At 43.2% G+C, this 12,244-nt stretch overlaps 1 protein-coding gene and 1 long non-coding RNA gene across 8 annotated transcripts in view; one reads left to right on the top strand and one right to left on the bottom strand.

The window, feature by feature from the left end:
- The window catches only part of LOC114605861 (uncharacterized), a 76,542-nt gene extending 73,731 nt beyond the window's left edge, over nucleotides 1-2,811 (bottom strand). For 2 of the 4 annotated variants that reach the window (XR_003708675.2, XR_003708678.2), the window contains exon 1: nucleotides 2,294-2,725. This is a non-coding gene — a long non-coding RNA (uncharacterized LOC114605861). Of the gene's footprint in view, nucleotides 1-2,293 lie in introns of all 4 variants that reach the window. The other 2 variants (XR_003708676.2, XR_003708679.2) reach the window with 2 other exon arrangements.
- A 108-nt stretch (nucleotides 2,812-2,919) lies between these two features.
- The window catches only part of EEA1 (early endosome antigen 1), a 51,672-nt gene continuing 42,347 nt past the window's right edge, over nucleotides 2,920-12,244 (top strand). Inside the window, exons 1-3 of one of the 4 annotated variants that reach the window (XM_028747504.2) lie at nucleotides 2,920-3,059; nucleotides 8,552-8,644; nucleotides 8,973-9,095. In XM_028747504.2, the coding sequence (XP_028603337.2) occupies nucleotides 3,036-3,059; nucleotides 8,552-8,644; nucleotides 8,973-9,095 (240 nt within the window). In that variant the 5' untranslated portion in view covers nucleotides 2,920-3,035. Of the gene's footprint in view, nucleotides 3,060-5,212; nucleotides 5,303-8,551; nucleotides 8,645-8,972; nucleotides 9,096-12,244 lie in introns of those variants that run through there. The other 3 variants (XM_077934806.1, XM_028747506.2, XM_077934807.1) reach the window with 3 other exon arrangements.

Here is a 12,244-nt window from a genome sequence, read left to right as displayed (position 1 = left end):
GCATAATGTTCATGGAAATGAGGTTCAGGTCTGATGTTTGCAGACAGTTCTTACTTCATAGTAATAATAATAATAATAATAATAATAATAATAATAATAATAATAAATATTTTTCAGTTTTAGAGAAGATTTAAATTAGTTCTTCTGTTCTAAGAGAATACTTAATTCAATGTAGTATGAGGTGAGTTAATTGTGAAGCACTGGGTCCTAAAACGTTATTTTTTTCTATGTGAACAATGGCAGGATATAATTCCTCTGAGTCATCTACTAAAATATTCCAAGATTTTGACCTTAATTAAACTGCATGGTGTCTAATTATTGCTTTTGTAAATTTTAATACTAACTACTTAATAAGAACCAAAACAACTAATTAATGCCTCATTTATGTTTTTCCTCTGTTTTCATATGAAACTTTTAAAACAATCTACAAGCAGTCTTCAAATAGACATTTCACATTATCTGTGTCCATAAGCAATGTTAAATCATGGTTTAAAATAAATGTGCTGCATGGGGAAGAAGAAGAAGAGGAGGAATTTGGACTTGATATCTTGCCTTTCACTCCCCTTAAGGAGTCTCAAAGCAGCTAACAATCTCCTTTCCCTTCCTCCCCCACAATGAACACTCTGTGAGGTGAGTGAGGCTGAGAGACTTCAAAGAAGTGTGACTGGCCCAAGGTCACCCAGCAGCTGCATGTGGAGGAGCAGGGAGGCGAACCAGGTTCACCAGATTACAAGTCCACCGCTCTTAACCACTACACTACACTGGCCTGGACATAAACCAAACTCTGGCCTGTTGCTATGTACAATCCTGGGACCATGGTTTGTTTCCATGGTTTGTTTGGTGGTGAACCAAAGTTTGTTCTTCATGGCTTTGTTTGGAGGAAATTCAAAATATAAACTTTTAGGGAAAAGTGGCTTCTTCCTTATAATACAACTTGGTGGCTCTGCTTGAATAAAACTCAAGAAAACTAAAGAACTGGTTGAAATGATGTGTTTTTCCCTTTCCCCTTATTTTTCAACTTTACTTAATCCTATGTTATACTGGCCTTGATCCAGATAAAGAGATGCAAGTGTGTACAACACATTGGATCAGAAATCATACATTAACTGGATGCAGATGCTGCCTTTCTATGTTGTACATTGGAATGTGCAGCTCCCATTCACATCATTTGGTCTTAGTGGGAGGAACCATTGCCATGGACACAATAGGGTTTCCTTTTGAGTAAACAGCCATGCAACTGTCACAAGACTCAAAAGTGATAGACTTTCTCTGGAAGGAAGAGCAAAGAAAGTGCTGCAAGAGTAATTAGGAAATCCATTTCCTGTTCACTACAATTCTGTGACTTGACAGTTAAGAGGTTTGCTGTTATAATAAGAAGATTTCCCCAGGTTTTCCAAGCAGCTTGCCCTAGAGAATTCAAACTACAACTCCCATAAGTGCTGGCAATCACTGCCCATTGCCCCTGCTGTAGTCACAACAACATATTTGGATGGTTCCCTTTGGAGGAAGGCTGACTGGGCCCACATCATCTTCACAGAGAAGATAGTCATCTCTATAGTCCAGAACTCCAGATAACAAATAGCACTGAGATTTGCAGCTGCTGGCCCTTCCTTCCATCACCATTTGCCACCTTTTAAATGTTTCTGCCCTTCTAATTTTGCCAGCTACATAGTAGTCTTCCCCCACAAGCAGCCTAGCTACAGCCTCTGGATGAATCTCAAGGGTAGCTAATACTAATATTTATACCCCACTCATCTGTCTGGGTTGCCCCAGCCCTCTGAAACTTTTGAACTCCCCTGGATCTTTTGATCCTCCAGTGAAGAACAGCCTCTAACTAAAGCAGAAAGCAATCATTTTACAACCCCCAAAATCAACAATCGTTGAAACGCTTTCACTCCTTCACACCTTCCTGTCCTGTTTGTGGTCTTTCCAAAGGGATCTGTTTTGCTACTCTGGGAAACAGGACTTTTGACTAGATAGGCCTTTTGTCTGATCTAGCTGGGCTCTTCTTATGTTCTTTGCTAATTGTAGGGGCCCATAAAACCACTGCTTTGTAAAGCTTTCAAGACCGCTTTGGTGATTAAAACAACAAAGAGTCTTGTGGCATCTTGCCTTGTTCACCGAGTCTGGTACTAAATGGAGGGGGTTAGTTCTCGCCAAGAGCGCAGAACATGCAATCCAAGAATTTATTCTGTGCAGAAACTGTGGGGACTGTGGAGCACGACTGTGGGGCCGTGGGATCTGGAGTTAAGGAGGCCAGAAGAAAGTGTGGGGCTGATATTTACAGGCTTACCTCAGATATCTGAACGCCCTGGACTGACAACTCACATATGCTCAATTTTCCTATATCAAGGCCTCAGGAGATGCCACCACAACTCCTATGTGTGGACATGGCTGGAGCCATACCTGGAGCAGAGCACTCTATGCATGCCTAGGAGCACGCTTTCCTTCCGTTTTGATTCCTATCCGTGGCTGGATTGGGTCCTGGAAGCAGATCGTGGGGCCCGCTCCTCCTCACGGGCGATCCTTGGGCGCCTAAGCCCTGTCAACAGAAGTGGGGCGTGAGGATGAGAAACTTCCCCTTTCCGCCGCGCGTCGCTTTAGGGGAGGACGGCGGCGACGAGGAAGCGGCCGTTCCCGCCGTGCCTGAGGGAAAGCGCCGCCAATTCTACTCGCCCCTCTCGGAAGAGCCTTCGAAGAGCAACTCAGCCCCGCTTCCCCGCCCGAGACCCCGGCTCCTCCACGGGGCGCACCGAGGAGGAAAGAGCCCCGCGGCCTCCGCCCACCTCAGTCCCAGAGGGTGGCACCTCCTTCTGCCGCCGCCGCCGCGGCGCCGCCTCCTGCTCCCGCCCCAGTCCTGGCAGCGCCGCCTCCGCCTCCTCCTCTGTCAGGGAGCGACGGGAGCGAGTTGGGCCGGGCCGAGCGAGCAGGGCTTGGAGTGGCCCCGTGATTAGGGCATGACTCCCGGGAGCTCGCCGTGGTGAGCTCGGACTTGTCGCCGCCGTCGCCCTGGAGGGGACGTGACCTCCGCCACAATGTTTAGGAGGATTTTGCAGAGGGTAAGAGAGCGGCGGCGGCGGCGGCGGCGGCGAGAGGGCGTTTCTTCCGCCGCTGCAGCGCTTGCCTGCCCGGGCTGGAGCAGGAGCAGCAGGAGCATGGGGAGGGACGGAGGGAGCCGCACTTCCTGGAGTCTGCCCGAGGAACAGACAACCGGCACCTGACCGGGGTCTTTCCTTCCTCACGCACACGCCTATAGACACGAGCCCATCCCAGCAGCAGGGAACCTGGCTGCTGCCCGCTTCCTGGCCCTTGGGGCCGGCTCGCCAGCCGCCACCGCTGCGGCGGCGGCGCTTCCCTTACTTCCCTCTTCTCCAGGCCGTAGCTGCTGGTGCGATTAGGCCCTTCTTCTTCCCTCGCTCATTCATGGCCGGGGAAAGTGGCCCAGGCAACTGGCTGAGCCGGGCCTGGAGCAACAGGGGCGTCGGGCGATTCTGCCGCTTGGCGGGGTGTGGAGGGGAAGGAGGGGGCACAGGGCCCACGCCTGTTCCCCTGGGGGGATTTGGGGGTGCGCTGTTAGGTTTTAGGTCCCTGCCAGAGGGTTGGGGGCGAGACGAGGGCGAGATAGGGGGCGAGGAAGTTCAGGGCTACTGGGGAAGGGGCGAAGGAAAGGAGGGGTGAACTACAGAAGGGGAGCAATGGGGAGTGCGAAGGAAATGGAGTCTCATTTGTCTCCCCCTCCCCCAAAATGTGGGGCCCAGGCAGCTTCTGAAGGGGCTTCGGCCTTCCTCCTGCCCCATCTGGTTCCAGTTGCCTTAGCAGAGTAGCCTGGTGCGGAAGGCCTCCTGGCACTTGACGGGGTTAATCACGGCTGGTTTCTCCCTCTGACAGGGAGGTGTCTCTGTTGAGGGTGGAAGGCATTACTCACTGACTCTTCCAAGGCTCGTGCTATTAAATATTGCAGCAGATTAAATCTCTGTTTGAAGTTGCACATGTTTGTATGCATGTCTTCGGATCTTGTACACTTCCCTCTGGGGTTGGCCGTGTTCTCAGGTGGGAAAATAGTGGCTGACAACTGGTTGGGGCAGCACATGCCATTTGCCACTGACATGGACTGTGAGAGAGGAGAGGAATGAAAAGGAGGAGAATCTAGCAAATAAAACACTGCTGAGTCCTGTGCTTGTAAGTACAGTAGTTAGTAGCAGTTAATGCACAGAGTGCATAGGACATTAGCCTGCCATGGTGGTCAAGTAATTCCCAGGGCTAGGGGAACTATTAAAAGCTCCTGACTAAAATATGCCTTCAGAAGCCATGGCATCCTCTATGCTCTCTGCCCTGGTCTTTGAAATTATATTCAACTGAAAGCATGGAGACTTCTTACCCCAGAATAAAAAAAAAAAAAAACCACTGGCCTAACATTCCTCTCTATTCTTACCACCCACCTCTTTCATTATAGGGGGAGTTTTAAAACCAGTGGCAGAATGACTGTTGTGCAAACTGAATGGTGCTTGAAGTACTTTTGGGAGGCAGAGGCTCCTACCATTGCGTGATTATTTATGTATTTGCTTATTTGAGTAGATAGAAGTGTCTCACATTCACATTTGGGCCCATGATATGAACTTACACATACATAACATGGAACTACTACTGTGACCATTACTTCAGAGTAAATGCACCATCACCCTTCCTAGTACAGTCGTACCTTGGAAGTCGAACGGAATCTGTTCCGGAAGTCTGTTCAACTTCCAAAGCGCGGCTTCTGATTGGCTGCAGGAAGCCAATCAGAAGCCGCAGAAGCCCTGCCAGACGTTCAGCTTCCAAAAATAGTTCGCAAACTGCAACAGTCACTTCTGGGATTGCGACGTTTGGGAGCCAAAACGTTCAAGAACTAAGCTGTTTGAAAACCAAGGTACGACTGTACTCTTGCTGATCACCTTCTTTATCACCACCTTTGATATACGCTTGAATACTGAGATGTGTCAGATATAACGTACATAATAGAGGTGATTTCTCACCTGGCAGAGAAGGTCCTATGGCTTCTTAGCAATATAGATACTTCAGTGACTCATAAATTCACTCTTTTTGCTTTGGCAGCCAAAAAGATCAGAAAGAAGACCCTGGGCAATATAGCAATAAACTGTAAGGGAGTCACAGAGATCTAAATGAAGACCATTATTTGTGGCGCAACACCCCTTTTGCTTGTATTTTTTATTTAGATTTGCCATGGCCAATGGCTAGTACAACAAACTTACTGGGATTGGACTGGAGGTACAGAATCGTGGCATTTCTGCTTCACATTTATGTGGTGAGAGTTTCCAGGCTCATATCCACAGTAATCTTGGGTAGTGCACAGTTATTTGACTTTCCTGTTCTTCTGTTGACTTGTAAACCCAAGTTAAAGCATACCGTATGTTGAATATCTTGCTAGCCCATGAACACTGTGGCTGTCTTCTGTAGCTCTGCCCTTAATCTTAGTCATTGCTTATATTCAAAACTATCTTGCTGTCTTGGGCATAGCAGCTGCTGCCAAAATCAATCAAAATAAATACAAATCAATAGAAACCTGAGCTTCTACCCCTCGAACAAAAGCCTGCCCCCCCCCAAACAAAAATCCTGGCTACGGCAATTCTTGCTCTTATCTGTCTTGCTAATTATTTCCTTTATCACATGGTGATATTGTGAGATCATAGCTCATGCTATGCTCATGCCAGTTTCGGTCCCTGACTTCACCAGTTAAAGGATCTGTGATGGCAGGGCTTGGAAAAATATCTATGGATAGTACTGAGCTAGATTCATTAATGGTCTGACTTGGATACTTCCGTACTTTCATATACACTGGGGGGGGGGGGGCGGAGAGCATTGGTTCAAGGGGCCAAATGCAGGCTACATCCTTCCCTCATTTTGCTCCACACCCTGCTCCACACATGCTGGAAAATGCTGTAGAACTGTAACAATGCCTCTTGCTTGGCTGGAGAGTTGTACGTATGGAAACCTCTGGCTTTTGCTTGGCTGGACTGTAGCCTTCTATGCAAAGATAAGAGTAACATCTGTTGCCCCAAGCACTAATGGTATGCACCCAACTTATAAAGAAGATTGACCATGAGAGAATGTAGCTTTGGACTGAAAAAGGTTACTGACCCTGATATGAAATATTTCAGCGCACCAATCAGTAAGAAAGAGAAGGGCTGATTTCTGTTCTGATGCTATGGAAGCAGGAGAAGGGATAAGGAAGGATCTTCTGTAGGTAAAAACTTAGATATTGAAAGTGAACATAATAGAAACAAGAATACCATAATATAGAGGGTTTTTTTTCAGTTGTGGATTGACTCATTGAAGACCAAAGGTGATTCTTGCCTCTTCTGTGGGTTTACCTGTAAGCTGTTCAGAATGGAGTTGAGTCACTTAGCTCATTGAAAGAGAGTGCTCCAGTTTCTGAATATCTGTCTTATAATGCCAGTGCCATGAAACACTAAAATCATGTGGTGAAAACTGCATCCTAAATGTTCGATACCCACTTTGAATGCTTAGAAGATTTTTGCGTAGTTTGCTGGTAATTAGCTTAGTTGTTTTTGATGAAGGAAGACATGTTTTTACCGTAGACTTGGTGAGATCTTCAAGATGTGTTAAGAGTATCTTTTATCACTAAGAGCCTGTTCTTCTAATGTGTGTACTTCATTGCTCGGTGCAATTTCTGCAAGATTGTTATAGTTTGCAGCTAGCTGTTTCCTTATGATTTCCCAGGTAATGACCAACTTTATATATAACAAGTGAAATAAGAACAAAAAAGGTACCCTCTGATGTGCTGAGCTAGAGGTAGTAAATGCATGGGAGGGCTGGATGAAGCCTGCCAAACTGCTGCCAAGTAGTCTTCCACCTGCTTGCTGAATTGGGTGTGCCTTCTCTTATCTGCAAATGCACCTCTTCTCCCTTTGGCACAGTGCCATTGGTAGGTGCTCGGGAAACAGGATTGAGTACTTCTTCCTCTTCCAGAGCAGTAAGATCTTCTTCATAATGGTGCCGAGTTAGAGGAAGAAGAGGTGCCTTTGAAGGTAAACAGATGGGGAGAAATCACCCCATCAGCGCACTCTCATCTCAGCCATGTGCACTGATGCAATTTGAAACTCCATCACAGTGCTGGGCTTTGTAGAGTTTTAAACCTCTCCTCCTAGTTCAGGGCTGTGATAGAGAAATAGCCTCATTGCAGTGCTAGGACGAGAGTGCTAGGATGGAGTAATATATGCCTATATATGCAGGGTTGCTTGCATGTATGTGTGAGAGAAGTGTATGTGTATGTGTGAGTGAAGTGTGCCTGTGTGCGCGCACTATGCATCTGTGTGATATGTGGTGTGCACATTATTATTATTATCTATTACTAGGTATTTCGTTTAAAAATTGCTTCCCATAAGACAATTTACAATATAATAAAAACCTGTGAAACAGTTGCATATATAAAACATTATGATTAAAACAACAGGAATATATAAAAGCAATTCAAACTCTGTGCAACTATCAACTGGAATAAATATCTCCATATAGAAGGCTTGATGAAAGAGGAATATCTTTAGTAGGCACTGAAATAAAATAAAGAGGGCACATGTCTGATATATAATGGGAGGAAGTTACAAAGGGTGGGTAGAAGGCCTCATGCATCTCTGCATAGGCGCAACCACTTTGGCCGTGACCACTGTTGTGCACATGCTGAATCTTGAATGTGGTCCTTGGGCCGAAAAGGTTAATTGTCCCAACTCTGAGATGGCCCAGTTGCCCTCTTGTTGATGATGATGATGGTGATGAAGATTACTATACTTTTCCTTCATTTACAAATGAAAAGTTTTCTATATGTGATTTCTTTAAAAAGATCAAATAAGTACTGTGTACATTGGTGTCGATCAGATTTTCTTTACAATATGGCACTACTGTGTCTGTTAAAATGTAGAATGGCTACCATATTTGAAAAAAATATATCTGCCATGGTAGCTTCAGTCCAGAGAAGGACAGGTGGAAGATCTATGCATTCACTAGGCCTTAAAAATGTTCAGCTGTTCCGCAAAAGTTTTTTTAAAATATGCCACTGAACATATTCAGTGTCTAGCATATGCACAAAATGCCTGTGTTAAAAAATAAATAAGTAAGGCGAGATCTATGCTTTAAAAACATAGCTTGTGCTACAGTACTTCACTGAGTTGCTTATGGGAAATGCATGAAGCCACGGCAACATACATGTGTATTTAAACATCCATGGAACCTAGAGAATTATTGGACAATTGATAGTTTTTATTACACATTCTACTAATAAGATAAAGGTTCTTATTTTGTGATAGTGCCAACCTGTATGCTTGTTGCTATAGCTCTAACACTCCTGCTCAGTTTGTACATTTGAATATAGTTGGAGGCACTAGTGTAATTTCCTGTTACTCTAGAACAGAGAATTTAAACAATTCACATGTGCATCTGTTGTGAAAGATTTTATAAAGTATAACTGATTTAATAGTTATTTATTTCTTGCAATACAATAAGGAAATATAATATATTACATCTGCCTTTTTGTTTTCAGACTCCAGGCAGAGTTGGATCTCAGAGTTCTGACTCCGATTCATCTGCAGTCCCAGGAAATGCGGTGGATGTCAACAATGAGAGCTCTTCAGAGGTACTGTATTATAATAATACATTACCTTAGATTGAACTTAGATTTGTTCTAAACCTTGGATCTGAACTCTTTGGAAAAAATGCCTAGGAAGCTTACTCCCCCTACCTATTTCAATGTTCAGTGTTTAGTTGCATTGAATATCTTGCAATATTGCATAAAATGTTGTTTTGCGTTGTGTTTGGTTCCCCATTTGGTGAATCTCATATTTTCTATATATTTGCTGCATTATGCATTGCTACATATTTGAGCATTGTGCTGCCTTTTTTGACATTCAGTTTGCTTCCAATGTTTTAAAATATATACATGCCTAAAAGCAACTCTTTCACAGGGCTTCATCTGTCCAGTGTGCATGAAAATGTGTGTTACTGCCACTGATCTGTCCGAACATTACCAAGAGCACGTTGGGATAGAAACAAGAAGATTGGAGCTTTGTGAACTGCCTACTGCCACTGTGGGTCTTGTTTATTTGGCTTCAGTGGCTTGGTTCTGGGATGCTTGGAAAAATAAGTGCTTTTCCTTTCTGGTTGCTCTGGTGTGGGCCCCTTCAGCTTTTCTGGATACTTCCTACTCTAGGAAGATACAAGGTGTATTGGTGGTTGTTGGTTTTTTTTAGTGGTGGTGGTGTTATATCCATAACAGAAGGCCAGTGCCAGATATTGTATGTCCTGAGGGTGTCTTGTGGTTCCTTCTTTCTGATTTGCAGCTGCCTTTTGTGAAATGGCTGTGGTATCAAAGATTGGCGTTTACATATTGAAAATAGCTTTGCATGTTTTTGTTCCTCATGTAGTTATTTGAACAACTTGATACATTACTTGAATTTTCTCCTGCATATTTCATTGTGAACTGACAGAACAGTGTATAAAATCATTTTCCCATTTAAGTGTTTGAGGCTTGACAGACTTGTTCACTAGAAATTCTGCTTCTAGGTTTCTGGATATAGAGCTATATTGGGCAGCTTGGTCTGTGCTATGGACCAAGGTGGAGATTTTTGCCGGAGCGTTTCAAACCTGTAGAAGACTGGAGTGGTGAAGAATCCACCACCTTCAACATGGCTCATACATAGGCAGCTGTAGTTTTGCTTGGGGTTTTCTATTGAGAGTTCATAGGCATACTAGGAAGGCATGACTACTTGAAGAAAAGTCAGGATTGTTTTTTAAAATTTTTTTGTAGTGTATGTAGTGAAACCTCTCTTAGAAAATGTTACCTCTTATGGTAAAGGGCTTGATTTTTTTTTGTCTTTTTAATAAAACACCAATCAATAGTAAAACAATTGCACTCAGGCACTGTCAGGAGAATCTGGGAATGAGCTCAAGTAGCTTTTGCACTGTGCGTTTTAAAAAGGTATTGCTTTCACATACAACCAACAATTAAAACGTTGCAGTGAACCCTACATACTAGCATTGGCAGATATGGAGGAAGTTTAACTTCTCTCCTGTAGCTTCATTCATACTAGTTTGCAGATTTTTTTTTTTAAAGATGCACAGTAAATGGAGTAGTTTGTCCACCTTTGGTCCTCGTCTGTGGCTCCTAGAAGCTGTCAGCATGTGACAGCAGCCACACTTTGGGAAAAGGCTTTGACTGGCTAGCTAAACCAGGTGAGGGTAGCTGATGGGTCTTAAACTTTCATTGAGTTAAGGACTTCCCTTGCATGAAAGACAGGCTTTGGCGGATTGAGCAGACAAGACTAATAGTGGGGCCAATGGTCAAGAAGGCGGTCTTCAGGTGTTGTAGAAGAAAGTGAGGAGCAGATGGGACTTGTTAACCTGGGAAGGTAGTTCATCTAGGAGAAGGAGAACTCTGATCTTATACCATTGCTGCCTTGCAGAATATCTTCAGGAGAAGAAAAGGCTAAGGAGTAAACCCAACACAAATTCTAGAAGTCCTTGTACACCCAGCTGGTGCCAAATGTATTGCTCTGCTTTCCTTTGGACCACATCAGTGAAGCTGGGTGGGCGGGTCTTGTTGTCTGGGCAGCCCAGGACCTCCATACACACTGCCCAGGCTTGCGCTCAGGGGAGGTCACTTTGGTGCTGCTAACGCAGCAGTTTGACTTCACCCCGGAGGTTCACTCCACTGTCTCTCGAGACAGACGGATGCCAACAACAGTAAATGTGAGTGGCTTGATCAAAGTGCTAAATCTTACATGTAAGTCCATTTTAGCTTCCCCCTTTTTTAGGCATGCCTTTGCTGAAATGTTTGGAAGAAAGCATTAAAAATACTGTACCATGCTTTTGCTTTGTTTGGGGCCAATGGATTCATTCTATCAGTGTCTAAGGTTGCAATCCTAAACACTCTTAATAGGGAGTAAGCTTTATTGGACACATTTGGAATTAGTTATGGGTGGACATGCGTAGGATTGTGCTGTAAACCAAGCCTTTGTGGTATGAGCTGATAGCCCTTTATGAAAACATGTTTTAGTTTGTGCTCATTCTCCTTCTGCTAAGTTTGACCGCTTGTTGGGAGTGCCATTATTACCTCCCAAGTGACATTTCTTTTTGTTGCCATCTCTTTTTGACCAAATGTTGCCATGTAAATCCTAACTAAATATAGTGTTTTTAAATATTAAATATTGTTTGCAAAAAATATTTAATATAAAAGTTTAGTTAACTCTGCCCTAGATAGCAACATAATCGTTGCCTATCACTTATGGGATCACCATAGCAACTACGACGTGATCTCTTGAATTTTACCACATGAATAAAATTGCTAGTTGACAGCATTAAAATGTGTAAAACTTTTAAATTTATAGTCTTCCTATAGTTTAAGTAAATTACGATGCATTGTTTTTATGTTATATGTGTTTACTATTATTTTAAATTTTGGTCTTTTGAGTGAGAGAGATGGAGCGTTTGATCCAGCCCTAAGTGTATAAAACACGGCAGCCTTAGTTGTGCATTTTAGTTGCTAATGGTTGAACGTTGAGTGATCGGTTTGCAAATAAAATGGAGGACGCTTCCATTTGAATGCTATATCTGCATTTTAGGTCCCCATACTTGATTCTACTTGCATATAAGGAAAATGTACTGTTAGAAGCAGCTCTTAGTGATGAAGAATGCCACGTATATAAGTGTCTTTAACAGCTTTTTGATCATGATGCATTTTTTTTCTGATAGGGGTGGTAAATACTTTTAAAAACATGTTTTTCAACATGTCTGTTTTCAACAATGTTATAACAGTTTGCATCCAACAGCTATTATTTATTTCCTTTGTGAATTATTTTCTCGGTGGCATCTTGAAGTTATTTATGATACATTTACAATATATTACATAAACATTGCATATATAAAAACAATTTTTAAAATTACATATAAAACAATTATAAAGAGTAAGGTAAGCTCTACAGTGAATATACAATTTGTTTTAAAGTGGAAGTCATAGGAAGGATGCTACCTACCTACTCTTAATGTCCAGCATAAAGGATTTTGCTGAGCTCATTCCTCATTATTAGTCTAATGACATTTTATACCGAATGTGTATTTACAGTAGACTTACCTTGTTGGGTTGTGCTGATATGATCTATTCAATCTAGCAGTTATGGTGTGCTTGCAGAATTCAGTGTAGGTTCTTCTTGCTCTCTTCTGTAGCATTGTAATGCTCTAC

This window comes from Podarcis muralis, chromosome 10, assembly GCF_964188315.1.
Source record: "Podarcis muralis chromosome 10, rPodMur119.hap1.1, whole genome shotgun sequence".
In the NCBI taxonomy this organism is placed as follows: Eukaryota; Metazoa; Chordata; class Lepidosauria; order Squamata; family Lacertidae; genus Podarcis; species Podarcis muralis.
Note: the sequence above shows the minus strand (reverse complement) of the source record. Positions and strands in the feature narration are given on the sequence as shown.